General features: G+C 41.4%; 2 protein-coding genes across 2 annotated transcripts in view; one reads left to right on the top strand and one right to left on the bottom strand.

Moving 5' to 3' along the window:
* SYCP2L (synaptonemal complex protein 2 like) overlaps positions 1-12,714 on the bottom strand; it is a 34,597-nt gene extending 21,883 nt beyond the window's left edge. Inside the window, exons 1-16 of the mRNA XM_054381954.1 lie at positions 12,679-12,714; positions 11,406-11,430; positions 10,301-10,386; positions 10,095-10,183; positions 9,960-9,994; positions 8,233-8,375; positions 7,724-7,776; positions 7,340-7,385; positions 6,522-6,614; positions 6,372-6,432; positions 5,261-5,409; positions 3,915-3,975; positions 1,553-1,648; positions 1,032-1,106; positions 825-870; positions 198-243 (exon numbers count right to left, since the gene is read on the bottom strand). Of these exons, the coding sequence (XP_054237929.1) occupies positions 198-243; positions 825-870; positions 1,032-1,106; positions 1,553-1,648; positions 3,915-3,975; positions 5,261-5,409; positions 6,372-6,432; positions 6,522-6,614; positions 7,340-7,385; positions 7,724-7,776; positions 8,233-8,375; positions 9,960-9,994; positions 10,095-10,183; positions 10,301-10,386; positions 11,406-11,430; positions 12,679-12,714 (1,140 nt within the window). The remainder of the gene's footprint in view (positions 1-197; positions 244-824; positions 871-1,031; positions 1,107-1,552; positions 1,649-3,914; positions 3,976-5,260; positions 5,410-6,371; positions 6,433-6,521; positions 6,615-7,339; positions 7,386-7,723; positions 7,777-8,232; positions 8,376-9,959; positions 9,995-10,094; positions 10,184-10,300; positions 10,387-11,405; positions 11,431-12,678) is intronic.
* Positions 12,715-16,533: 3,819 nt separating this feature from the next.
* Positions 16,534-22,346, top strand: GCM2 (glial cells missing transcription factor 2). Its single transcript, XM_054381926.1, has 5 exons — positions 16,534-16,575; positions 18,410-18,662; positions 19,345-19,457; positions 21,147-21,272; positions 21,462-22,346. Exons 1-5 carry the CDS (start codon positions 16,534-16,536, stop codon positions 22,344-22,346), a joined length of 1,419 nt encoding a protein of 472 aa, XP_054237901.1.
* The last annotated feature ends 5,384 nt before the right edge of the window (positions 22,347-27,730 follow it).

The raw sequence follows: 27,730 nt of genomic DNA, 5'->3' as shown, positions 1-27,730 counted from the left end.
GAGACTGGCAGCTGTTGCCTCTGCATCTCACTCCTGGTGCTAAATGGCACATTACATCAGATGTGACACTACATGGGCTGAGGACACTGCTCAAGGGCAGAAGCGAGATCTGTCCTAGCACTCTTCTGCAGCTCCACTAGAATATCTCCTCACTGCCTCATTTATCTTCACTTAGGTGGGCCTCAAGGCAAACATACCTTTGGTGGCGATTCCTCCATAGGTTCTTCTTCTAAGAGCTTCTCACTAGGGACAAGAGAGCATGTGAGAGGAATGCAGTGCAAAGATGCTGTTCATTTAAAGCCCAGAGAATTGGTTTGTGAAGTACTAAGAGGAAAAAATAAAATAACCCACTTGCATCAGTTAACATTAAAGCAGTGATTTAAAAGGTCTGTAGGGAAGAAAGCTAATCATCAGCTGTTCAGAAGTCCAGCACATTAACTATAATAAAACACTGCCTTGCAAAGCTCTTAAAAAAAAAAAAAAAAAGTACTACTAATGCCAAGGTGAACTCAAATTCCCATTATCTTTCACAAAAGTCATGGTTCTCATTATGCTATGTATCTGGTGAGCTCCAGCTACACACCTGAGTTTAAGAAGCCAAACCAGTAACCAAACATCATCATTCTGCAGCTCCAAAGTGCTAGAACTGTGGGTAATCAGCCTTGCTACTCAGGTTGGCAAAATAGCATTTTTTGGTCCCTCGACTGGTTCATGGATTAAACCTCAAAAATCACATGCATTATAAATCTCCAGGTGAGGGAAAACATAAAACAAAACCAGAAAAAATATCCCACCTTGCAACTGTTTATTTGTAAGATACTCACCTAGGCTTAGCTTTTGTCCTTGGAGATGGAGTTCTGGACTTTTTGGCTAAAGAAAACAAGGGAACAACAACTTCACCCTCTGGAACTAGTACTAAATATCCATCAGCTTTTGCTGCAGTGCTCACAAAAGCAGGGCCTTCACCATGTCACCTGGGTGACATTTAACTGGGTCAGACTCAAGATGAAGGAGCCATGACTGACCTGAGCTTTGGCCAGCATCTTCCGTATCAGTTTGCAGGCTCTGTGTAAATATGGTGACACCAGAGTTAACCATTTTCTGCTTAGAACATGAAACCATGAACAGAGCACATGGATGACTAATAAAAAGAAGAGGGTTTTGGGAACAGAGATTTTCTGTGCTAGCCTATGCCAGTGGCTGTGTAACAGGTTCATCATCAGCCACACAAAAACCTTTTGGATTATATATAAGTGATACCATAACTTTATCACTAAGGCCATCCCCCTCATCCCTTTATAAGAGGGAATAAAACTTGTGTCTTTTTAAAGCAGTTTTGCCAGAATTGCAGCTGCAGAGGCAAGCCTTTGGGTTGATTTCTCAATGATATAAGATGGAATTTGAACACATTGTTGGATGTGGGCGCAAAGCTGTTTCCTTTGAAAGAAGGTTTTAACCACAACTGTAGCCTTCTGTTTTCATAGAAAAGGGGGAAGAGGAGCACAAGGACTGTTTCACCAAACACTTACCGGTACAGTGTCTGTTAACTGTGGGTCATGCTGAGAGGCTAAATTGTCTGATACAGGGCCCATGCTTTCAGAGGCTGAAGAATCTTTCCTGGCCTGTGAATTAGTGTACTCAGGTATCACTGCAGAACAGCAATGGAATTAAAATGTCGTTATGGTAACAGAACACATACACGTTTCTTTTCTGTTCTTACACATACATAAAAGCATAAAGAGTAGCACTTACTAGGTACAAACACATGAAGGTCTTGCTTAACAGAACAAAACCATCAACTGTCTCCAAATTACTGGGTGCAGAAGTGGAGCACTAAAGAAGCATCATTTTGAGCCTACCCCTTCTAAGCCTTTTGTACCATGTCAGCGTTTAAATTTATCATCTTATTGCTACCTTGACTCTTAGCTGTGGAAGATGCAGACCAACCCTTTGTGTCTGGCTAAAGCAACCAGACCAGGGGTTTTTCCACCACCCGTTTCACTCCACTGACTCTCCACCAGGCACTGCAAAAGTTGTTTTGCTACCTTCCGCTCTTTGTATTCTTTGATTGTTTCAAGTTGTAGTGCTCAGCTTGCACCACTGTGTGTGCCTCATGGTGGACATTGTTGAAGCTTCCCCCTCATCCATACCTCCAGAATCTAGATGATTTCTATGTCATTTTGCATTGGAACTAGATCAAAATGGGAAGGACTACTGCAGAAATAACTGTCTCAGACACCTAGCCCTGGAAGTAGCTCTTGCGAGTGCTCACCTAGAAGAATCTGAAAAGCAAAGTAACTGGGAAAACAGTAAAAATTTGCTTTCAACACAGGCACACACACAACAGCTACCTAGTCTGAGGCTCTACAAACTTGCAAGTCATTGATGGGTGGGAGCCACAGAAAGAGAACTGCAAGTTCATGGCCCTAGAAGAACTGGAAAGAGGCGTTAAGCAAGTTACACTAAAAAATAATCAGCACAGAATAATCACTTTGAAATACAGCCAATTTTGCAGCAAGGACATATCCCAGCCTTCAAAAAGATCACTACACAGAAAAGAAAAAAAAAAACACCTCCCAAATATTTTGACACTGAAATTGAGCTGAGGACACATTTCCTGTTTAAGACCAAACTCTGATGAAGCGTGTCTTGCTTTTGTGCTGTAAGCAGCTTTTTCTCAACTATGGGTCACAACCTTGGGGAGGATTTATAAAAGAACTTCAGAGCAGGGTACAGGAAAGAGAGCTACTTTCTCTTCCCCATTGACAAACGCTGGATTTGGACTTCCCTTTGGGTCCCAGACCCAAGCATCATGCCTGTGCTTCAAGCTCTGTGTTCCCTCAACATAGAATGGTTTGGGTTGAAAAGGACCTTCAAAGATCATATGCAGAGCAAAATTAAACTTTGCCCAGAGGTGCTGGAAGGAAACATCTTGCAGATAATGTTCATTAGCAGCACAGGAAGCCAGACCACTTGAGCACAGAAAATTCAATATGCCCAACTCAAAGAAACACAAAACACTGACTGTAGGCCAGTGAGGAGGAAGTAATGACCACTTCAGGTCCAGCTTTGAGCCTTTTCTACTCCAAAGCAGCTATGTTTGTAGTTAGACATTCAATGAAACAGCCCTGTGGCACCCACAATGACCCTGCATGGGGCAGCAGGTCACCTCTGGCAGAGAGGAGCTGGGCTGCTGTTCACCTCTCTGCACACAAGGATTGAGAGTCAGCATTTCTGCTCCCCCAGCTACACATCCACAACAGCCCCTAGCATCTCCAGGGCATCATCTGCTCTGTGTGAGATAATGAGACCAGAACATCACACCATGTTGTCAGAAATAGTGGTCACCTTTGTTGAGGAAGCTTTGGTAGAAGCTGCACCAAACATGCACTCACAGCACAGAACAGCACAGGAAATGCAAAGGTCCAAGCACTGGTTCATCAAAGGACTTGGGCTTCCTTTGGCACAGATGTCATTGTCCCTTCCTGCAGAGAATATTCCACAAGCACCCACACAGCACAGCCAATCCCAAAAATATTCATGAGGCAAAAAAGGGAAGATGGTTGTGTGCATGCTACTGCACCACAGCTCCAGAAAAAGTTCTGAACACTCTTTGCACATCAGGTGTCTACCAGCAGCTGAAATGTACTTTGCCAGGCTGCCTGCCAGGACATGAATTTAGCTTCTGTAATCAGTTCTTCTGCCCATGCAACCCGAGCAGCACACAGCCATGGTATCCCATTCTTACTTTCTGAGCTAGAGAGACTCAGAATCTGCCACAAATACCAAGCTCATGAGAGACGACCAGCAGAAGACGGAGTTTGAGGGCTGACGTGTTTTCATGTTGTTTTTAAACATCTGAAAGCTGAACAATATAAATTTCATGAAATAAAATAATAAATTGCACAAATCACCTGTTTCAGTCTGCCTGGCTTGCTTCCCAGCATGGACAGACTCCTCTTCAGCCACATTTATCTGTCGGTGTGAATTAATCCAATGTGAAAGCGACCTCAAGGAAGTACAATCTTTACCTAGTAAAGTCAGCTACTTAAGAGTATAACTAAGAGTTGTTATGACTACCAACAAATCATTGGCAAACCCCTGGAGGCCAAGTTCATTTGGAAATGTGTCTTGAGTCCTGCAAGGATAAATGACAGCTGTTACACTAAGAATATTTACTATCATGTAAGGTTTTCTGCAAACTCCAGGGTCCCTAAAGAAATAACAAGAGGGGAGAAAATTATAGTAAAAAAAAAAAAGTATTAACATTTACCAGAAAAATTACACACACTTATGTTTTTACATTATCTTACAAAATCTTGAGGTTTTAAAAGTACTCTACTTTTAATCTAGAAGTGTGATCTAACATTTTTGCATCCCTTTTCTCTTCTCCATTTTCTCATGTCACAATTTGCTCTTCCTGGTGTCCCCATCATAGGGGGGTTGGAGTGAGTCCAGAGGAGGGCTACAAAGATGATCCAAGGGCTGGAACACCTCTTCTATGAGGCTAGGCTGAGGGAGCTGGAGTTGTTCAGCCTGGAGAAAACTTCTAGAAGACCTTATAGGTGCCTTCAATACCTGAAGGGATCCTGCAGGAAGGCTGGAGAGGGACTTTTCATAAGGGTGTCTTGCAATAGGACAGGAGGGAATGGTTTGAAGCTGAGGGAGAGTAGGTTTAGATTGGATCTTAGGAAGAAGTTCTTCAGTACAAAGGTGGTGGGACTCTGGAATAGGTTGCCCAGAGAGGATGTGGCCTTGAGCAGCTGAGTCTAGCTGAGAGGCTTCCCTACCCATAGCAGGATCTCTAAGCTCCCTTCCAATCTAAGACATTCTATAATTCTATGATCCTGTGCAACATCACACTTTGAGCTAATGTAAGAGACAGTTCATACTTCAAGTTATGCAATTAAAGGTCACAGCCTTTACTTCCTGCTCCAAAAACTCAGCAAAAATCATCATATCCTGCTGAATTGATTACCCAACCAGTTTAACCTTACAACTTCCAAACCATAAATTTAAGTTCCCTGAAAATTCTTTCCTAATGTCTCCAATGTTTCAGGCTAAAGCTAAGAACACCTACACAGAGAGTCACAAATCCTCCAGAGGAAGACACATAACACAAACACAGGAGGAAAAAAAACAAAACAAAACAAACCACCACAACCAAAAAACTCCCACTGAGTGTTTCTACCCAGTGTATATCAATAAAATACAGTTTAGAAAAGAAAAATAATAATAATAATAAAATCTAAGAGCTTACCATCATTTTTTCATCTCCCAGGACTTTTCTAAGTATACTTAAGATTTCAAACTCCGCACTGAAAGATATTTGGATTTTTGTTGCTTTTATTTTATTGAGGATGGCAGGAATCTTCATGTAGATTTTAACAATCTTTTTTCCATCACTCTCTGTAGGGGAAAAAAAAAAGGGGGGGAGAAGGAGGCAGAGGAGAAGGCATTAACATCTGTTTTAGAGGAAGACATTCAGTCCATTATCCCAAAAACATTTGAACCAGTGTTTGGTTTGTTCCTGTGGGGTTTTTTTGTTTGTTTGTTTTTAAACAATCTCTTCTACATCTTTTGCACGCATTTCATAGAATTGTTTTGGTTGGGAGTGACCTTTAAGATTGTCAAGTCCAACATTAACCCAGCACTACCAGGTCAGCACTAAGCCCTTTCCCTCAGCACCACCCCTACATGCCTTTTAAATCCCCTTTGGGGGTAGGGACTCCACCCAATTCCCCAGGCAGCCTGTTCCAGGGCTTGGCAACCCTTTTAGGGAAGAAATCCTTCCCAATGTACAACCTAAACATCCCCTAGCACAACTTGAGGCCATTTCCTCTTGTCCTATCATTTGGGGGTCAGTCTCCTGTCTCAGGCAGTTGTGGAGAGCAAGGCGGTCTTCCCAGAACTTTCTTCTCTCCAGATTAAACAACCCAGCTCCCTCTGGTGCTCCTCACAAGACCTGTGCTCTAGTACCTTCACCAGCTTCATTGCACTTCTTTGGACCTCCTCCAGCACCTCAATGTCCTTATAATGATGAGCCCAAAACTGAACACAGTATTTGAGATGTGGCCTCACTGATGCTGAGGACACTGGGACAATCCCTTCCCTAGAAGTGACTGAAATTTCCAGTTACTATGTTCACCTGGTTTTGTTCTTACTGAATCTGGATGGTTATGCTAGTAGTCCCTAGCATATCCATTAACTGACCCTCAATGTGTCCTGCTTGGTTACAGAAGGTAGGAAATGTACTAAATGGGCATGACAAGCACAACTGTTACAACGTGACAAAAGGGCATGACAGGGAGGGAGCCAAACAGAGGACAATGCTGGTTTTAAAAAAAAAAAAAAAAAAAAAAAAATCTTACCCTGCAGGCTGTAACTGCTGATTGCTTCTTTTGACAGCCTCACAGAGTCCCAGAGAGCTCCCTTCAAAAACCAAAGCCACCACATCAGAAGGGCCGAGTGAGCATCTGCTGGTTAGGCTAGCCCAAGGCCACAAAGCACTTTGCTGTTACCTCATTACTGTCCACATAGAAAGTCACACTCTGGCTGTCAGCATTGAAGTCAATCCAGAACTTCTCCAGCTTCTCATCTGATGGCTTCTTCACCTGGGGAAGCACAACAACAGTACCACCAGTACCACCACATTCCCAGAAAAACCCCACAGCTGCTGTCTCGTTCTTATTTTCCTCTAACAAGATAAAATTGGTTTAAGTTGTCCTGTGTATGTGTACACATATGAAAACCTTACAGAAGTAAGGTCAGATATCCCTCTAACACCAATCAAGGGAAAGGCAACATGCAAATATTGCATGTTTGCATCAGGAAAGAGCCTGTGAAAATTCTGTTTCTGAGCACTTGAAAAAAAAAAAGCAGAAACAGTAGAACCAGCTTCCATAGGTTTTGATTTGATCCACCTGCCAGGAATGGTGCCACAAATATCTTTCCTTAAAGACAAACTGCAGGATCTACAACTGTGACTATGACCTCTCCTACACAGGCATCAGGCTGATCTTGGTTTCTGGCAGTCCAGAAGCAACATTGCTGGAGGAATCAGAGTTGTCCTGACCTCCTGGGTTTTTTTAGAGCTCTCTTCTGTCATCACCATGACAAGAAGTGCTGCCTCGTTCATTTGGCTGATACAAAAGCAAAGTCAGCAGTGGTAAATTGGGAGCAAAGTGACAAACAAGGAAGCTTTTCAGCTGGAAGGTTGCACTCTATGCTTCAGAAAATTAAGAGAGGGGGCAAAAAAGAAAAGCCATTTACCACAGAAAGCAACATTTTAACAGTGGTTAACACCATAGGGAAGGTGTCAAGTGTTAAGAACTGTTACCTCAATAGTGTCAGCAAAAGCAGATAAGCAAGGAAATGAGTAGACTCTGGAAGAAAAGCAGACATTTGACACATCTGACATCAGAGTCTGACTTTATGAAAGACAGAATTATTAGTTATGAATCTTATTTTTAAAAAAATAATGCATTCCTAGAACTAAATTAAGCTTGAAGACACTTAGAGAATAGTTTAGCACTGATAGCTTCTCTTTATTGATTGTACTTTAAGAACCACCATTAAAATGAATGAAGTCTCTTAATAACTTAAATTATCCACACATGATGTAAATCTTGCCTTTTTGAAGAGAACCCACATCACTTTCCAGTCCTAGTTTTTCCCCCCTGCAGTAACGATGACACCAGTTTTGTGTTGGATCACAGCTTACCTTCTTTCACTTCCAAGCCTTTCATTTAGCTGGTTAAGAAATTTTCTGCAGTCCTTCAAGACAAATGATGCCTCATTAAAAACATAAAATCAGGCTCTGTTTCCTCTGCAAAGAGTTATTCTACTGGGCTGTAAACTTTACTCCAGTTATAATCTTTTTTTTTTTTTTTTGAGTCTGCATGATGCCAGAGGGCACCAAAGAAGAACAGCTCAAGTTTCTACAAATGGTTAGACCTAAACTTACGACCAGCAAGCCCTCAAACAACAAAAATTAACTACTTATGATTTAATAGGAAAATAACACAAAAATAAGAGCTGGTTTAACAATATATACATTTATACTTGCAAGATAAAGCCAAAATCAAACAGATCCAAAAATAGCTCAATGACTTTGTGTATTTAAGTCAAATTTGTAGGACCTTCTTACAAGGACATCTTGACTGAACTCAAGCAAAACTAGCCCCTATGCAGACTTGCCAAGTATGTTATTTTCAAAATAAGGACCCTCACCGTCTCAAATTCTCTATCCTTGATCTCTTTGAAAGCTTCAGCAAGATAGCTATCTTCAAACCAGTGGTGAACAAGGTCATCCCTCCATTTTTTTGTCATTAACCTACAAAGTGCTTCTGAAATGGCAACTTGGAGGTCATAATCTACACGGTAAACACAAGCACAGGATAAATATCACCCCACAGCATGATGAAGGCTTAGAGCATTACTACTCTTGCACTTCTATACAACAGTAGCTTCAGTTCCACCTAGTGGAGGGTAACAGCTAGGCATTAGCCCCAAGCATTCTCAGGTACCCCAGCTCAGTGAGATCAAGGTGCAAGTGTGAAAAAGGCAGGGAGAGAGCTACTGGAGTCCAAGAGGGGGCTACAAAGATAATGCCAAGGGGACCACAGCATTTCTCTGGTGAGGACTGGGGCCATTCAGGCTGGAAAAGAGCAGACTAAGAGGATATCTTATCAATGCTTATCACTATTAAAAGGGCAGGTGCCAAAAGGATGGAGCCAGACTCTTTTCAGGGGTGCCCACCAGCAGGACAAGGGGCAGGGTACACAAACTGGAGCACAGCATGTTCCATCTGAACAGAAAGAAAATCTTTCCTGTGACAGTGATGGAGCACTGGAACAGGCTGCCCAGAGAGGTTGTGAAGTCTACTTTTCTGGAGCGATTCCAGACCCACCCAGACATGATCCTGGGCAATCTGCTCTAGGTGAGCCTGCTTTAGGGGGGGGTTGACCTGGACAATCCATCAGAGGCCCCTTCCAACAACCCCCCTCCTCCCCATTCTGTGTGATTGTGAGATATTCTTGGGGATCAGGGAGAAAATAATTACAAAGCCTCATGAAGAAACTCACTAGGACTAAGTTACATTTTATGTATTACACTAACAGCCTAGAAAGTCTTATTGCCAAGAGACTATAAACTTTATTAACTGCAGTTTATTAACAGCTTTGCCACGATGCAGACACTTATTTTTTTCAAGACTAACAGCCAGCATACTTTGTAAACATGTGCATAAAGGTGATCTAATTACCTTCCAACACACATCAGTTTAGTTTTTCTCATTAGTTGATGGGAATCACTAATAGCAAACAGACAACTAATGCACTGTTGAATCTAACCGTTCATTGTAGGTTAAGGATTAATTGTAAAACTATAGAGATAAAAGTCCTCCAAGGGACTGGAAAGTCCCAAGAGGGAAGCACAGGATATTGTAATTTGCTATTTTATTCCCTTTCCTGTATCTGTCTATTTAAGAGACAGCACTTCAACAATTCTCTCTCTCTGCTCCAGAAGTGTGGCTTTTGCTTTTGTTTGCAGCATGGGGGAGGATTTTCCGGCAGAAGCTGCATTTTTTGCTTTTTGATAGTGTGTATAGATAGATAGATATAAAAGCAAAAAGGATATATATACACTTTTTCTACTATATTTACTTTTGTAAATATCGTTTCTGTTTAACTTCCAATTCTATGCAAGTGTTTTTATTTACTCCTTTGGGGTAAAATAAATTCCATCCTCCAGGCAGAGCTGTTCCAGCTCAAAACCAGGACACAGGTTTTGATTAATATTTTCTTTAGGTGCTATATCTAATTGCCACCTCCCTAAATAAAATCAACTTGTGACAAGTAAATAAATTATACTTAATCCATAATTAAAAAAAAATGAAAAAAAGCAGATGAAGCTGGAGAACCCAAACTTTACAAGAATAACCACTAAATACTTCTTACCACCAGCCTCCAGTAAAGTTTTTGCAAGGTCTTTCCTGCAATGACACAATTGAATGAGTTTAAGTGGAAATAACTTATTCCTGTTCCAGGGAAGAAACTGTTTAGCTGCAGGATTTGGAGGGAAAAAGCACTTACGTGAGCGAGCACATCTCTTCTGACAGAGGGAATTTCCTTCTTTCCTCCCGTGGGACACTGTCTAGTATAGAGTTGAGGGTCCTCAAAGCCTTTCCTCCCACAGAAGAAAGGGCAGAAATAATGCAGTAACACATTTTTTTTTCATTTTTTCTATCTACTTACACCTGTGTGCACATTTATTTGTCATCTTCTGCTTGGAGTCTTACCTCCTGATGCAGTGAACAACAAATATTTGCTTCTGTCACCATGTGCCCTAGTGCTGGTAAAAACAAATCCACCAGCTCTTTCTTGCCTAGAAAAATAATTGGAAAAGTTACAGCTAGCCATGAGCTGGTCTCCATATAAAAGACATTCAAAGCAACTGTAGTTTGTTGTGTTAAAGGAATAAAAATATCCTAGCTGTGAATTTCTTTTAAAACCAAACTTTCAACCATCTAATCCTAGACAGAAAAAAGAATTGGTAACTTCTCTGAAAAACAAAAATAATGCTCCAGATATTTAAATAGCTACCCAGGTCAGCAGTTAAAGTACAGGAAGGAGTAGCTACTTGGTAATCACAGGAGATAAATATTTTGGCAAAGTCAACAGAGTAAACCAGTAGAGGATTAACCAGAAGATGCTCATGCCTGCTCTGCTCCCACTAGAATAAGCTACAAGGATGAATAAACTCAAATTACCTGACCCACAATGTAACACTTTTTCAATTTAACATGACTCATGAAACTGGATGTCTGCACACACAGATACTTGCTCTTTCTGCAACTACTTCCAGCTCTGCCCTCACAGAAAGCCCACAGACAAAAATCTTGCTGCTAAAATAAATGAAAGGCAGACAGACATCCCCCTGCCTCGTTCTGATTGCCTTCAGGAAGGGAATAACATCTGAAGCCTGCATGAATAGAGGCGCAAAAAGAAATCATAGAATTGTTTAAGCGCTTTGGTTGGAAGAATCCCTTAAGATCATCAGGTCTGACTGATTCTCTAGCCCAAACTCCTTTAACAAGCACCACTTACACTGACCAACTGGCCAGTTAAACAAGATATCATGGGTAGATTTTTTTCCCCTCCATCATATCCAAAACAAGAAAAGATAAGCAGTTTTGTGCTCTGATGTAAACGTTAATGAAAATTTACTGGAGAGAAATCAGCAGAAATTACAGAAAATATTGCAGAGAGGAGGAGATAAGGAATAGAAGGGACAAGAGGAAGAGTAGAGAATTCAAGCAGAATTAAGAAATGTGGTCATGAAGCAGATTCAGGGTATCAATGACTCAAAAGAATCAAAAAATGAAATTAAAAAAAAATACTGACCTTCATTACTGCACCTGGAAATGACCTGATGGAAAAAGTAAAGGAAGCCTTCATTAACACACCACAACTGAAGAGCAGCAGTGCCCAAAGTGCTGAGGTGTTTGTGCCTTTACCATCACAATTTTCAGGGGCTAAATAGCACTAAACATTAGTGTACCCACATCAGGGAAAGCAGGGCCACCCAAGACAGGTATGTCACATCTGGTCACCTCAGTCATACAGGTCAGCATTACACAGGGAGGGTAAAGGGAGCACAGCACCCGCTTCCCCCAGGGATTCCTGCAGCCCTCAGGTTCCCTGGAAAGCCCACATTATGGCATTGCTTCACTACTTTTATTGCATATGTGTGCCTATATAAAAGTACATTTTACATTCACACACCACAGTACTATTGTTATAACATATGATATCTGAAAAGTGTTAAAGTACCTCGAGGAAAATTAAAAAGGAACCGCAAACAACACACCATTTCATTCTCCACAGGGAAAGGATGTGAAGAAATGGACCAGGAAGAACAAGAAATTAAAATTTTACAAGTAAACAGACTATTTCATCTAGTTTCAATGTGATTTTGCTCAAACATCTTCTATCCAGTCTCCCAAAGGGCCATAAGCATTCAAATAAATTCAGATGCACAAAGCGACACAGTTTCAATAAGCTGCAAACAAGATTGGGGGAGCAGCTTGAGGAAAGAATTCAAAAGCCTTCTTCCTACTGCAAATTTACATCACTAGGTCTCCTTTAAAGTTATTAATATTTAAATAGAAGGGGGGGAAATGAGAATTGTAAGGAACTAAGGTTATTCCTTAAATCAGCTGTTTCAAACAGCCATAGGGATAAATCACCAAGGGCAGCTGGGCCAACATGTTTGCACATAAGGTGCAGCTTAGCAACCTGGGTGTTCAAAAAAAAAAAAAAAAAAAAGAGCTTCAACACAAACACTTTTATTAAAAAGTGCATCAGAAATTCTTTCACATTTTCCTGCAAAAATAAACACTTGGCTTCATGTTAAAAAATGAGAGAACACTGCAGCGCTGTACAGCCCAGCAGCAGCTTCTCCCAGATGCTTCAAAACTCAGCCTAACATCAGCTCAGAGCAGGCTCCTGGGCACTGCCTGTCTACACCATCTGAGCTGCATCCCAAGCTTAGTCCTAGGGCACAAGGGCTGCCTAATTATTTATTTTAATTAAAAAAAACAAACAAACAAACAAAAAACCCACTGTGAACAATGGTCTTATCCAACTTTTCTGATCCCTTAATGTGCATACATACCAATGCAGAGTCAAAGAACTCTTCGAGAAGTAACATTAAACGTTCATTCTCGTTCACATCCATGAGGATCATGAAATCTCTTGCTCTTTCAAACCAAGATACCAATTAAAAGTTAAAAGAATCAGTTAAAACCTGGAAATAATATAGGTAATAATCCTTAAACTAGATACAGTTGCAGGAAACCTTACTCAGAAATTTTTTTTTAGCCCTTCAAATTAATGTACTGTATTGAAAGCTCCACAACATTAAGGAGCTCAGATTTTCCTATAGGGACAAAGAAAGCGCCACTTTCACACTCACTCAAGCAGGACTTCCCTTTCCCTACCCAGCCTCATTTTGTCCTCCTTTCTCATCTAAGCACACACTCACGGTACTCAGGACCTCCTGGACACAATGCATTCTGCTAGTGATGTTATAATAGCTAAGGAAACACTCGGAGAATATCAATTCACAGTGAAAGAACATTTTAAAAATTCATCAAGCTTTTCCAAAGCCATTATTTTAATACTCCATGGTTTTTAAACACATCACAGGCATCACTCCCTCAAGTCTAACAAGAAGTCTATGCCTCACTGGGGGGTACAGAGCTTAATAAAGTGAAGCTTTATTATTAATTCTGACTTACTGTATTTCTGAAAAAAAAAATACAAGACAAAATTACAGTATTCTGGGCCAAGGACTTATTAGTACAACTCTGCTAACAGAGAGCAAGTGTTAACTGTTCCATTCTATCTATGCTCAATCCAGGTATTATGTCTTCAGCACAAGTGTGTTTGCTACTACAATTTTTATGAGCTGAAGTCATTATTGTGCCACTGTGAACAATAAAATGCAAACAGATAAAATACAACTGCAGATTCAATACATCTAGTTTACTATGCATCTAAAAGGGGACTTTCATAAAGAGCATGCCAAGTTTTAAATTATAAAACTCCAAAATGTTGGACTTGATCTCAAAGTTCTTTTCTAGTCTAACTGATTCTATGAGTCTAAGTCTACCATTAAAATAGCATTTTGTTGGAACACTTACAATGCATTAGAATTTCTATAGTATTTCACAGATGGGACTCCTCAGAACTCATCCTGTCCTTCCACTGACAGCTTAAAAAGCAACCCCACCAAGCCATTCAATGTTAGCTGCTGTACTGAAAGTTACATGCTGAAAGTACAACTATTTCCCCACAGAGCTGATGCAATATATTAACAAAATGATTAGATCCTGCAAGCCACTATCTAGTTCTCATTTCTTTGGAGTTCTTTTCCCAATATAAGTAACCTTAAATAGCATTAGTAACTTGTATGCAGTATTATACTCATCTTTTCCACCAATCCTTGCTCAATAAATAAACTTGTCCCTTCCTGGAGATCAGTTTTGAAGTAGAGCTGAATGCATTTCAGCAGGAGTGAAACGTTCTGGAATTCATTCTTGTCCAACTCCTGCCGACAAACAGAACAACGGGTTTCATTACTCTGATACCCAGAGAGATAAGAATAAAAAACCCTTTAAAATTAAAGAAACTGTTACTCACCTTTCTCAGTGCTTTGTCAAGCTGGCTGAGAAGAGATTCACTGTATTTTTGGAGAGGCTTTATTTCCCTCTCTTGAAGCAATTCACTGATTTTCTGAAATCCTTTCCCCTTAAAAGCCTCAGTAAGAAGCGATTCAAGCTGCAGAGGGAGGGGAAATGAACAACCAGCAAGTAAAACAAGCAGGCGTTTAAATGGTTGCAGCACTGTTTATGAGAAAACATTTGCAATGCAGGTTTTAACGTTGAAAGCTTTTTGTTTATTTGTTTTCACTTTCTTTGTTTCTCTACTTTCATTTCACCGTTATGTCTGAAAGTGAAACACCAGCCTTAACCTCCAAAGGAGACAGGATCTTTGAAGCTGCATAACTTTAAAGGACACTGGTCAAGAAAATTCTTTAGTACAAATAAGTGACTCCTACAGTACACTCTTTGCAGTTCTTACCTATCTCACAACTATTACAATCACTCCTTCTCACTTACTGAGGAGAAGATGAAGGGCTCTCCTCCATCTCCCAAGTTACACTAAATTACTTCAAAAATCCAAGTTAAGCCATGCCCACTTAAGAATACACCTTCAAACATAATTATTTGTAAGATAAAGATAAGGATATACTTAAAACATACTTACATAATCTTCTCTTCTGGCTTCCACATTGTCATCCACCTCTCTATCCCATTCTTCACGTTTTTCTTCCTTTTAAAAGGGAGAGGGAAAAAAACAGAATAGACATTTTTTTTCCTGCCCAAAAGCTAACAAATACTTCAAAGTCACCTTGTGCTTCCAAAGAAGAGAAGCCAGAGCAGAACCCCACAGGTAACGTCTGGGAGGCAGTGAGTATGCATAGGCAGGGGCCATACTGTGTGTCCATATCCCCTCCATCCCAGTCCAACTGCTGCTTTCTCAAAGTGATGCTTACCTGTGCCATGGCTGGGAGCAGCGGAGGAAACTCCAAGTTCTGGCTCCGTGATAGAAGGAAAGTGCTGGAAATACTTCACCCCCTCCCCACAATCATGGCCAGCTGCTGCTAGGTTCTCCACTCACTTGGGGCAAAGCAGAGACACCCACCAATATTCCCCACACCTCCAAGCACCCTTTCCTTCACCAAACCCCTACCCCTAAACCCTGGCAAGTGAGAGAAAACAAAGGCTACACTAAAAAACCACACCTGGAAGAGTTCCCCCCACCCCACACTCAGGTGATAGAGCTTGACACTCATCTGGAGCAGGGGGATAAAAAAGAGGATTCCAGCACTCTAAAAAGGGCTGTTTCTTAGGATGGGGGAAGGAGAGTATAGCCACTGCCTTCTGCTAAGGGTTGTTTGTTATGTTGCAAAACTAAAGGTAAAGTTCAGTAAACTTTTCAGGGGAGATGGAAACAAATGAGAGAAATCTTTCAGAACAGGTGGGATCATTTAAAGGATTACAGCAGTACTATGCATTCAGTGATTCAGTCTCTATGATATGATGCATGCTTCTCTTTTTTTTTTTTTTCTCCTTTGAGAGCTAAAAGCAGGCCCTTCCTTTCATAAAAGCTCATATTTTTTTTTCTAAAAGATGGTAAAAGAAAATCATCTGCAACTTTCTATTAAGTTAAAAGATGCTAATTGATAAGATGATTCTGACTTTGGCTCTGTGTTTGCAACCCTGTGCCACAGAGCACAGGTGAAGAGAGAACTCATTTAGTAACCCTTAATTTGTTTGCATCTAGATATAGAAAGCAGGTGTATGTGTGTGTCTAAGGAAGAGCTGGTTATTTGTACAGTGCCTTTCACTTGCTCCTGAAGCTTTTTAAGATGTAGGCAGCTTTGAGTTGTGCTTGAACTCAAATATGAGAAGCAGAGGTTGGTACCTCTCCTGGACTGTGCCTATTGGGTCACAAGAACCCCGTGCAATGCTGCAGGCTTGGGCAACAGTGGCTGGAAAGCTGTCTGGTAGAAAAGGACTTGGTGGTGTTGATTGTCAGATAGCTGACTATAAGCCAGGCTGTGGCCAAGAAGGCCAACAGTATTCTTACTCATATCAGGAAAAGGGACTGAGCCCTCCTACTCCTGGATTATATTTTCAGATCCTGCTCAAATCTGCAAAGGTCACAGCCCCTGGTGCTGGGGAGGTGGATTCCAGTGAAGCTTCCTCCCCTTGGCTACCCCACACTCCCCCCCAGTCTCCAGGTAACTGATGGGGAGGAGGACTGGGCTGGGAAAACAGACTCTGCCCACCTCAGCATTGGGGGGGGGGGTCAGCTAGCCTGGGCTGGTCAGCACCACCTGCCCTGAGGCCGCCCCACTAATATAAAAAAGCCAGACTCGCTGTCTGCAGCTGCTCCCAGCATGAAGCTCACCTGGGATATCAACGACCCTAAGCTGCCACAGGTACCAGGTGGGAGGGGGGTAGATGAGGATATGGTGGAAAAATCCTCAGTGACTGGGGGTGCTAGAGGAAAAAGCTCTCCTTTGAGCACAGCTTTGTTCTGTAGCTGCTTTACTTCTACCACAGAGCTTCAAATAGAATTTCATGGGTCTGGATGGGCTGTGAGAGTCTTTACAAAATAGCTTGTAATAAAAATATGGATTTGATGCACAGCTTTGGACAGCCGCATGTGAACTCCTAAGCCTGTCTTTAGCTCTGATGTCTGGCTCATTTCGTTCTCCCTCATTCCCCATTTAAAGGAATGTTGACAAGAAGCTTGGGTAGATTGTTTTCTGCTGCTGTAATTCAAGTTATCTAAATATTTCATCAGTTTGTGACATTTTATTGTCAATGAGCACTCCACTTTCCTCTCACTGTGAGCTCCAAATGCATTATTAATTCACAATTTTTTTCATCTTAAGAGTTCAATTAATTTTACAGATCCCATGGAGGATGATTTAATGCTGATAGTTCATGCTGGTATTTACTTTCATTCCCTGGCATTGGTCGCATGTAATACATGTCTACGGTAAATGAGCATTGCAGGAATTCTTTACCTGCACTATAAATATTTGGAGTTTAAAGCTTTAGTTCTTCTTGCATTGCTCTGATAATTGTATGTTGGCAAGGAATTCCAGAAAGCCAATAAAATCCCAAACTGAAACATTCTCTCTGAACCATATATTGGAAATATATCTGCAGTGACAAACTTTCTTATTTCTATTTATTTTGCCAGAAGCTTGATTCAATTCATATTGGATGTGCTTTAAAAAACATTGCCTAACTGAAATTTCTAAGTTTCAGTATGCAGGTGCAGTTCCATAACAAAGAAAACACAATGGTGTGCATGAGTAGGGTAGCTTCTGTCCTGTCTAGGTATATTGGTGCTAGACAAGTCAATAAATTCTGATAATGCTGCTGCTCTCTTACGGCTGGGTAACCTCACTGCAAAGAGGCATCTGCAACAATAGCCCATGTTGTTATGGATCATAAGGCAAAAGAAGAAAGGATCCTGACTTTCTTTTAGAATCCTAAAATCATTTAGGTTAGAAGAGTCCTTCAAGATCATGAAGTCCAATCACTAACCCAGCCCTGCCAGTTTACCACTAAATCATGTCCTTCAGCACCACACCTATATGTTTTTTAAATCCCTCCAGAGACGGTGACCCCACCACTGCCCTGGGCAGCCTGTTCCGGGGCTCAACAACCTTCTGTAAAGAAATTTTTTCCTAATATCCAACATAATCCTCCCCAGGCACAACCTGAGCTTGTTTTTCTTGTCCTATCACTTCTTACTTAGGAGAAGAGACGAAACTCCACCTCACTACCACATACCTTAAGGTACCTTAAGTTGTAGAGAGTGAGAATGTCTCTACTCAGCTTCCTTATCTCCAGGCTAAACAACATCCAGTTCCTTCAGCTACTCCTCAAGACTTGTGCTCTAGACTCTTCACCAGCTTCACAGCCCTTCTCTGGACTTGCTCCAGCACTTCAATATTTTCCTTGTATTGAGAGGCCCAAAACTGAACTCAGTGTTCAAGGTGCAGCCTCATAATGCTGAGTACCAGTGCTATTGAGACATGGAAGCTCAGACTTTCACTTTTGAGAGAGCATTTCTGAACAAGCTGCTATTTCAGTTTGGTTTTTTCAATTGTTTGGGTGGTCACAGAGAAAGTCTATTTTCCCTACTAGCTATTTTGTAACAGGACAAAACCCTCAGGTTGCAATATTCTGATAGTATTCTCTTGCCCTCTTCCTTGCTGCCCCATCATCCCACCCCTGCTTTCCCTACTACAGGAGCCCAAGCACTTTGATAGCTTCCAGGAATGGCCGGACGGCTATGTGCGCTTCATCTACTCCAGCGAGGAGAAGAATGCACAGAGACACCTCAGTGGCTGGGCCATGCGCAACACCAACAACCACAACTGCCAGATCCTCAAGAAGTCCTGCCTGGGGGTGGTGGTTTGTGCCAGGAGCTGTGCGTTGCCTGGTGGTGCCCGGCTCCAGCTTCGCCCTGCCATATGTGACAAAGCTCGTCAGAAGCAACAAAGTGAGAAGCACCCAAAGAGAGCTGGGATACCCAGGGGATCACATCTCTTTCAGATGGGCTTGATTGCTAAGCTGTGCCTTCTAATTTATGCCTTAGTCTGCAGCCTTACTTGTGTGCAGACTAAGGCATAATTTGCCAAGACTGTGATGAATATATTCATTTCCAAAGTTTGTTAATGCCGGTCTCTAAATACTTCAGGGGAAATGGATCTAAAATCCTTTCTTTTATCTGCATCACAAGAATCAGGATGGTTTGTGTTGGAAGGGACCTTTAAAAGGCATCTAGTCCAACCCTCTCGGTGAACAGGGGCATCTTCAATTAGATCAGGTTGCTCACAGCCTGGTCCAACTTGACCTGTGATGTTTCCAGGGATGGGGCATCTATCACCCCTCTGGGCAACCTGTGCCAGTGTTTCACCTCCATACTGTAAAAAATTTCTTCCTCATAGCTAGTTTAAATGTCCCATCTTTTAGTCATCTCATTGGCATTTATATCAAGTATGCAGCTCTTGTTCATCCTATTTGTGGGTTGTGTTTGGCGGTCTGTTGCATTTCCTTGAACAATGTGTTTCAACTGAATTTCTTTGAAAGCTGACCATGTTGTTCTCAAGCTCTGTTTACTTTCAGATGACAATTTCACCTTTGCCCAGTGTCTTTAGCAGTTTCTTTACCTCTATTCATAGAGAAATCCTGCCCAAACTGTAATTCTGCCCTTGAGCTGATTCCTTGCCGAGGACACAGTGGCTACCCAGTCACTAACTTCTGGAGGCTTGATGGCAAAGCAATATTTTTCCAGGTAAAACACATACATACGCATGTGTACACATATAAATTACATCATATATATATAAACCATATCTATATATAAAAAGATATTTCTCTGTTACCCCCTTTTTCCCTTTGTGTAACACTGAGCCTGGAGGAGATGTGGCACATGACTGAATTCCTCTGTAGTACAAAATGGTAAAAACAAATAATAACATTGGCTATCCTCTTTTTAAAGCAGCACTTAAGATGTAACTATATTCAATTTTAATGAACATAATTATTGATGTATAAAATGTTCCTGTTTACACAAATATGAACAAAAAGGTTGTCCTGCACATGTGACAACTGAATCTCACTAAGGACCTGATACTTATTTCCTGCTAAAATTAACACAGAAAAGCCTTACTTTAATTGCACACATTGGAAGATGAGCATTTTACTTTGTGTGAAAACAGCCTTTGAATTTGAGGAGGGTTTAAAAATTTGCCGCGGGGCGGGGTGGGGGGGTGGAAATAAAAAGTTAGAATTGGAAATTTTATGTTGATTTGTTCTTTTTTTATTTTAATAACGTGGAAAAATAATCACAAAAATACTCTGTTCTATGAGATTCCATTATCTGTTGGATGATTTTATTTTTTTCCCTGACTCATACTGCACTGAATTCTGCTCTCCAGTCAGTAAATGGAATCAAACTGGCCACACTCCAGATTCATCACCTGCATTATTATTAGTGTTGTTATCATTATTGTTCAGATATTTTGTGCACAGACATGGAAAAACTGAAGGTTTTTACCATCAAAATAGTTGATAAATCTTTGCTTAGATGTTAATTTCTGTTTCAGAAAGCATTTTTAAAGCAGTTTTAGGTTTCCTGCTTTGTATTAGGGCCTTTATGTAGGTCTATTCATGGGAATGTAATGGGTAAGAGTATGTAGAATATATTGTTTAATCTTATATCACTATAGCTTTAGCTACATGGATCTGCATATCCACAGACAGTGCCATAGCAGAGTATCTTTTGTTTTGGTTGGAAGAGAGCTTCAACATCATCAAGTCCAACTGTTAACCCAACACTGCCAGGCTACCGCTAAACCATGTCCTTCAGCACCACATCTACATCTCTCAAATCCCTCCAGGGATGGGAACTCCACTGTTTCCCTGGGCAGCCTATTCCAGGGCTTGACAACCCCTTCAATGAAGAAATGGTTCCTGTTGTCCAGCCTAATCTTCCCTTGGTCCAACCTGAGGTCCTTTCTTCTTACCCTACTTTCCTATTCAAGAAGTTGTTTACTGTTTTTAGACGAGAATATTTGTCATCTGGTGGCACTAAAACTCTGCAAAGCCTATTTGTCCTGTTTTAATGCTGCCCGTTATAAAGCAGAACTGAGATCCTGTTCTGCAGGAAACCAACCAAGCTAAATTTATTTTTTTTTTCCCCTTGCTTCTAGCTGGCTACTCCTGCCTGTCATAAACATCAATAACACCTTTGCTCCTACATCAGGTCAGCACTCCCCACTGACTTTTCCCTCACTTTCTCCTTTTATCTTCCTGCAAATCACAATTTATTTTATTTCATCCTTTCTTGTTCTTTTAGCTTCCCTGTTCTCTTGTGACAAACCACAGACCACACTGGAGCTACCTCTTGTTCTACTTACTGCATTTTCTCTTTTCTTACTCTTTCCAGGTCACATCTAATTCTTTGTTAATCCTAATTTAGGCTAAAGGAGTCCACGACCATCCCAGACCAGAGAGTAAATTGGAGGCAGAGGCAAGACGAAGTGCGATTAAGAAGCAAATGTCCTCTTTCCACCATGCCCAGAAAAAGAGACCTCTAAACTTAGAGGTAAGTCAAAGTCATTAGTCAGTTAATGTGTCATAAGCACGAACTAGTGATTCTAGGGCAAAACAAAGCTTTCCACTGCCCTACATCTGTTCATTTGGGGATTGAAACAATAGGGCAAGTGTTGAGGCGTACATTTGTGTTTGGGTGGTATCGATTCCTGAATCTCAAAGATCTACTTCTCTTTGTCAGGCAGGAAGGTACCACGACAGCAGTGCTTACACCAATAACCTACAGAGTCTGCCTTGTATGGATGGTCCTGAAAGGGTTGGTATCATCACAGACACCAGTTTTCCAATTCCAGCCCAGTCATACCCTTCCCTGCAGAACACTGACCTCTACAAAGCACCTTATGACTCGGCCAGCTTCCAAGAGGACCAGCTATCACCATACCCTAAGTGCCCCAATCCAAGAATCTATGTGCCCAAGCCATGCAGCTATGAGTTTGGAGTTCCTACATTTATAAGCTCCAGCCCTTATTCAACATTTTACAAAGATCTTGCAAATCCTTCTGTTGATACAGACCCCCTCAGTTTAAATGGGTCTCACTACAATGCTGTGACCACCCATGATAAGAGCTTTGATAACCCTGGCAGGCATTATGGACTGAAACCAGCTTGGGGGAAACCTGGCAGTGGAGACCGGAGTGACTATGGACAGATGCAAACAAGCACTAACCAACCTTACTACAGTGGGGACTATCCCTGCAGGTATGGTCCCAGCCCCTCTCCCATAGCCCCACCACTGCAAACAGTCATCACAACGACCACCAAGGTGTCCTACCAGGCCTACAAGCCATCCACACTAAAATACAATGATGACCTCTGCGATATAAAAAATCTTCAGAGCTATACCCATGTGGCAGAAAACGTCTCAGGTGCTATCTATTCAGGAATGAAGATACAGGAAGACTTTGGGATGGTAAAATCAGCATTACTCTACCAGCATGACCCAGTCCCCACAAAGTCCAAACCAGCTGAGACTCTGGAGACCTATCAGTATGGGCCACCACCCCTGGGGAACAGCTATGCTGAGCATGAAGGGCAGACCTTTAGGTTTGAAAGTGCTGAGTATTGACTAAATGTTACCTAAATCGCAAACTGGAAAAATACTTTCTCATGCTGATCATGTGCCTGCTAAGCCCAGTGATCTGGGATTTGAGGAGAGGTGAGGAAGCAGATGATCACAACAGCTTATCCTCCAAAAGTGCCTAGCTGGAGCTGTGCTGTGTAAAAAAACATTTCTCCTACTATTTCAAACCAGTCCCACTTGATCTCTAAAACGGCATGATAAGCTGAACCCCAAACACAGATGGAGGCACAGCACCTCTGGAAGACACTAACCTCCTCTGATGGGGTTATGATCCACTTATAGCTGCAATTCTGACACATACCTCAAGATTTGACAGAAAACACCCCTCCTGTAAGAAAGAAAATGATTGCCAGGTAATGCTAAACATGAAGGTGGCTATACCTTATAGTCAGCTGAAAGAAATGGTGGAAAATGAAAGAAATAAATGAAAGCAAGACAATTTGCAGAACATTTCACCTGAATGGTCCCAGTTGGGTTTCTCTGTATTGAGAAATTAAAACATCTGCATGCTGACTTCAAGTTGGTCTTTGATTCCCCTGCATCAAGAGTACAGACTGTCCAGCCTTCTTGTGCAGGAAGCCCTGATATAGCCCCACTGCCACTGAGAACTGCTGCAACACTTGGTCTGAAGCCAGGAAGGCTCAGCTGTGCCCCACCAAGCAGCCCTAGTATTGTACGAGTGTCATGGTCACACACGGTCCCAAAAACCATTTGCAGTGAAGCTGCTTTTTGTCTGAAGGGGTCTGGCAAGCAGGGCAGACGAATACTGCTGCAGAAACGTATTGCTGCAGAAATTTGCTTTATCCGTGAGTACAACTCCAACCTGTCTAAAAACACAACATCCTCACTGCTTAGCAGTACAGGTCAGTGCTGAACGTTTCTTCTCTGGTTGCTGTTCTACACTACATTTCCATTAGATCTTTCTCTTTCCTCCAAGGGACTTTTCCTAGTCATTTTTCTCTCTGCAATCATAACTCCTTGTGACATCACTGTTCATAAAATCGTAGAATGGTTTAAGTTGGAAGGGACCTTTAAAGGTCCAATCCCCCTGCACTTATCAGGGACATCTACAACTAGATCAGGTTAATCACAGCCCAGTCCAACCTGACCATTCTGGGCAATCCGTACCAGTGTTTTGCTACTCCCAGTGTAAAATGTTATAGTCTAAATCTCTCCTCTCTTAGTTTAAAACCACCACCACTTGTCTTGTCACAACAGGCACTGCTAAAAGATTTGTTCCTATCTTTCTCCTAGGCCCTCTTTAAGTACTGAAAGACTGCAATAAGGTCTCCCTGGAGCCTTCTCCAGGCTAAACCACCCCAACTCTCTCAGCCTTTCTTCGTAGGATAGGTGTTCCAGCCTTCTCAACGTTTTTGTGACCTCCTCTAGAGCTGCTCCAGCAGATCCATGTTTTTCCTGTGCTGAAGTCACCAGAGCTGGGACACAGTAATGCAGATGGTGTCTCAGCAAAATAGAGTAGAAGGGCAGAATCGCCTCCCTTGATCTGTTGGTCATGCTTCTTTTGATTCAGCCCAAAAAAATTCTCTTGGAAATGAAGCAATCGAGATTCTGAGAGGTCAGAAAACAAAATTTCCAGATATCGTAAGCTAAACACAAAAAAACAAAACATAAGGATTTGCAACCCAAAATTCTTAGCTCATTAAGCTAATTAACTGAGGGGCACAGTTAAGTGATGACCTGGCAGTGCTGAGTTAATGGTTGGACTTGACGATTTTAAAGATCTCCTCAAATGAAAACAATTCTATGATTCTAATTCTCCATCAGGCCAGGAAGCAGAAGAATCAGAGGAGCTGGGTTAAAACAGCAATATTTCGGAAGCTGCCTACTACTGGGGAATGGAACCTGTACCCACACTGGGTTTGCTGAGCAAGAGAGTCATGTAGACGTGGGAGATTGATGAGGATTACAAATTCATTATTACTATTAAGTTACCAAGTGTCTTTAACTTTTTTGGCATGCAAATATTAAAAAACTCTGTTTTATAGTTATTCAAAACATAGCAAAAACATACATATGCTACTGTAGCCTTTCAATAAACACAAAATCACGGTTAAAACCAAAGCACCACATAAATTAATGACAGCAGCTAGCTTCAACACCCAGAACCTTGTAATGCAATTAGCAAACTGGTAAACAAATCTTACTTACAAAGCAAAGTGTTACAAATACCTGAGATTTAAGAATCATTATTTCTGGAGTAGTTTGTTTACTTTCTTTTCATATTTAGACAAAAACAATGTGTGCAGCCTGATATGTGAATTTGACCCATATGGGAATTTAGCTAAGTGTCCTGTTTCAGAGGTGGATTGATCAGCATTTTAAAACTTCAAATCATGTGAAGCAGGAATTCTCACACACATACACACAAAGAAACAAACAAGCAAAAAAAACCCCAACCTAGTTCATCTGCAGGACGCTTACTTTGCCTTTTAGGCTATTAATTATATACCTCAGTTGGTTTTGTTAAACTCTTATGGTCATTCTTCTACCTGGTGTTTTAACTTAGCCGACAAGAAAAAGTTCAAATGAGTGACATCGTTTTGATAATTTGCCCATTTAATGAACTAAAACCAAAAAGAATGTATAGGGGAAGCCAAAAAATTCAACCCAAAGTTGAAGTCTTATGCAAAGTTTAAGGGTTTAGGAATATATAAGACTGCACGTTAACAGAACTGAGATTTTTCATTTATATTCCAAACCATATTGAAGCATTTTGTGTGTAGACTAAAAACTACAATTCACAGCCTTTTAAGCTTAAAAGAGATATATTGGAGGGGAATAAGGCCAAAAACAACAACAACCAAAAAAAAAATCTGAAAAGATCCTGAGAGGATGCAAATATCACAGAAATTTTTAAAGCTGTAGGTTGTTCCATTTTCTATTGATTTTAGGGGAGTTAGATGAAGACATCTCAAGGTTCAAGTGTATTAAAACATTTAGACAAGCTGTAGAGGGTTGTACTGTTGATGTTACTGGTATAAAACTTGTCTCTGTGGCTGAATGCTTAAATCTTCATGCTATGCTCTTAAACACAGCCTTTTAAGTAGAACTTTGTACATCAATTAAGAAATGCAGTTGTGTTAAGACGTGACTTTTTGGGTATGGACTTCTAAAAACCAGCTGTTTAAGCACAGTAAAAAGCTCTGGTAGCAATTTGTAGCCTTAAAACAAATAAAACCACTGTAAAGATCCTCTCAGTCTGTCTTCACTTTGCTCCTTTTCATGCCCAAGTGTCTCAGACAAGATATCTGTACATTACCTTTTTCAGCTAAAAGATCAGACGGCGCAAGTCTAGTGCTGTACACAGTTTTCTCTCCAAAGTATATAAATATAGAAGCAACATGAGCTGCTGTAACAAAAAAGCTGACTTTGAAAGCCTCTTTGTTAGTTTACATAGCTGCAGGACTGACTAAAAGCATGTTTCTTGAGCAAAGCAGCATCCTGAAGAAAGATGTGCTGCCTTTGGTCCCTGAGTAAGCAGCTTCTCTTCCATTAATCATCCCCTTCAAGCATGGTTTCTAGTTTTGCCTTAAGCACATGAGAGGAGCCCCTCGCCAGCCCGCATCCTGGACTGCAGCACACATCTTCATCTAACAAATTCCAATTGTTATGGCAGAGTTATAGAGAGAGGGGGGAAAAGGTGCTTTCAGAGCTTGGCCACCTGTGCCTCCGATTTCATATGGACAACAAGGGCCCTACTGAGGTAAAGTACCACCTGTCCCCATGCAGAAACTGCCCTATGTAGTAAACTAGAAGCCTCTTAATGATCAAGTTTAAAAGCCTGATTGTCGAATGGAGACCTACTAGAGACAAGAGGCCACATGACAATATTTTCCAGCTATCTACCCACTGAAGGCAGCCATGTCACATATCAAACCGATCCAACTGCAAGTGAACATCATTTTGTGATCCTATCTCCTCTTGTTGACATACTGTCCTGCTCTGTGGACATGTGTGCCCACTCAGTCCTGCCAAAGACTTCTCATGAGAGGCTGAATAATTCGTAGTATTGTAGAATGGCTTAGGTTGGAAGGAACCTCAGAGATCTACTCCAACTCCCCCGCCATGGGCAGGGAATCCTTTCAACTAGACTTGGTTGCTCAAGGTCTCATCCAATCTGGCCTTAAATACCTCTAGGGAGGGGACATCCACAACCTCCCTGGGCAACCTACTCCAGAGTCTCACCACCCTCGTACAGAAGAACTTCTTCCTAAGATCCAGTCTAAACCTACTCTCCCTCAGCTTGAAACCATTCCCCCTTGGAATGTGCTTGACCCTGGCTCCTCTTTCAAAAGCAGGTTACCTCTGGGCTTTTCAAATATGCTAAATGCTAAAAACAAGGCCTACAGAAACTTGGCTGCTTTAGGCTTGCTGAGCCTGAAGGACTTAACATCCTTGTCTTGGGGTACAGTCATCTTTAAAGACAAAGCCAAGTGTTCCTCTAAGCTCAATGGGTAGAAACCAGAGCTATTCTATAGACACCAGTGAAGCAACAGAGCAGAATATGTTTTTTGACACTGTGAGTTGTTTTTGTTTGGGGGCTTTCTGAGATTTTTTTCCTGAATTTCTAGGGTTTTTCTTTGTGTATCTTGGGGGGAAGCTATCCTAATACAGCTAAGCTACTCTCATTCACAAAAGTAGATCATGTTTCTTGAGAGATGCCATTTTGCAGGATGCCCAGTGCAGTTTTAGAGATGCATTTAGGAAAGTTCATGCATTCCCACCCTTATCAGTAGCAGTCACATGTAGATAAAACAGGGAAAACTGAGACATTTAATGTTGCAATAGTTCCTCACACCATCCAGAGTGAATGTCGTCCAGGTTTGTTAAAAGCCCTCTGCCTGAGAAGTAATGAGACCAGTGTATGGTGCTGTCCTTGTCTGGATAACAGACAGAAATGTCCTTCGTTTGTTTCAGGCTCATTCAAACGGAAACCAAAGGAAGTTTACCCAACCCCTATCAGCTATAACAGCCTTGCAATGGTGTTGTGATGGAGAAGCCAGTTACAGGTACTCAGGCTGGCATTTGGGCAAAGCATCAACACATTCAAGGGCCACAACCAAAGAAGATTCTTTCAACAGAAAATTAGCAGTGGGTCTGCTCCTGTTACTGTGTAAAACAAGCAGGGAAGCAGGTGCTTGAGGACGTTCTTGGAGATCCTTTTGCAAGGCTCACAAACATTGCTGCAGTTCCTGGGGTTCTGTTTCAACTCATTGCCTTTCCTTTAATTTCTTGGTTCATAGCAAAAGCATAGGACAATACCTCTCTCCTGTCTTTATGACAAAATGAAGTGTTAAGTGACTAGGTTGCAGTGCTTGTCCTGCAAGCCATGCTGCAGTTTGGCTTAA

This window comes from Indicator indicator, chromosome 6, assembly GCF_027791375.1.
Source record: "Indicator indicator isolate 239-I01 chromosome 6, UM_Iind_1.1, whole genome shotgun sequence".
NCBI lineage: Eukaryota > Metazoa > Chordata > Aves > Piciformes > Indicatoridae > Indicator > Indicator indicator.
Note: the sequence above shows the minus strand (reverse complement) of the source record. Positions and strands in the feature narration are given on the sequence as shown.

What these genes read in the sequence shown, in the direction of transcription:
- GCM2 (XM_054381926.1), top strand. Translation starts at nt 16,534, where the DNA reads ATGAAGCTCACCTGGGATATCAACGACCCTAAGCTGCCACAG. An exon ending in ACGACCCTAAGCTGCCACAG is followed by an intron (nt 16,576 to 18,409) that starts GTACCAGGTGGG and finishes TCCCTACTACAG; the next exon opens with GAGCCCAAGCACTTTGATAG. An exon ending in AGCTCGTCAGAAGCAACAAA is followed by an intron (nt 18,663 to 19,344) that starts GTGAGAAGCACC and finishes CTCTATTCATAG; the next exon opens with AGAAATCCTGCCCAAACTGT.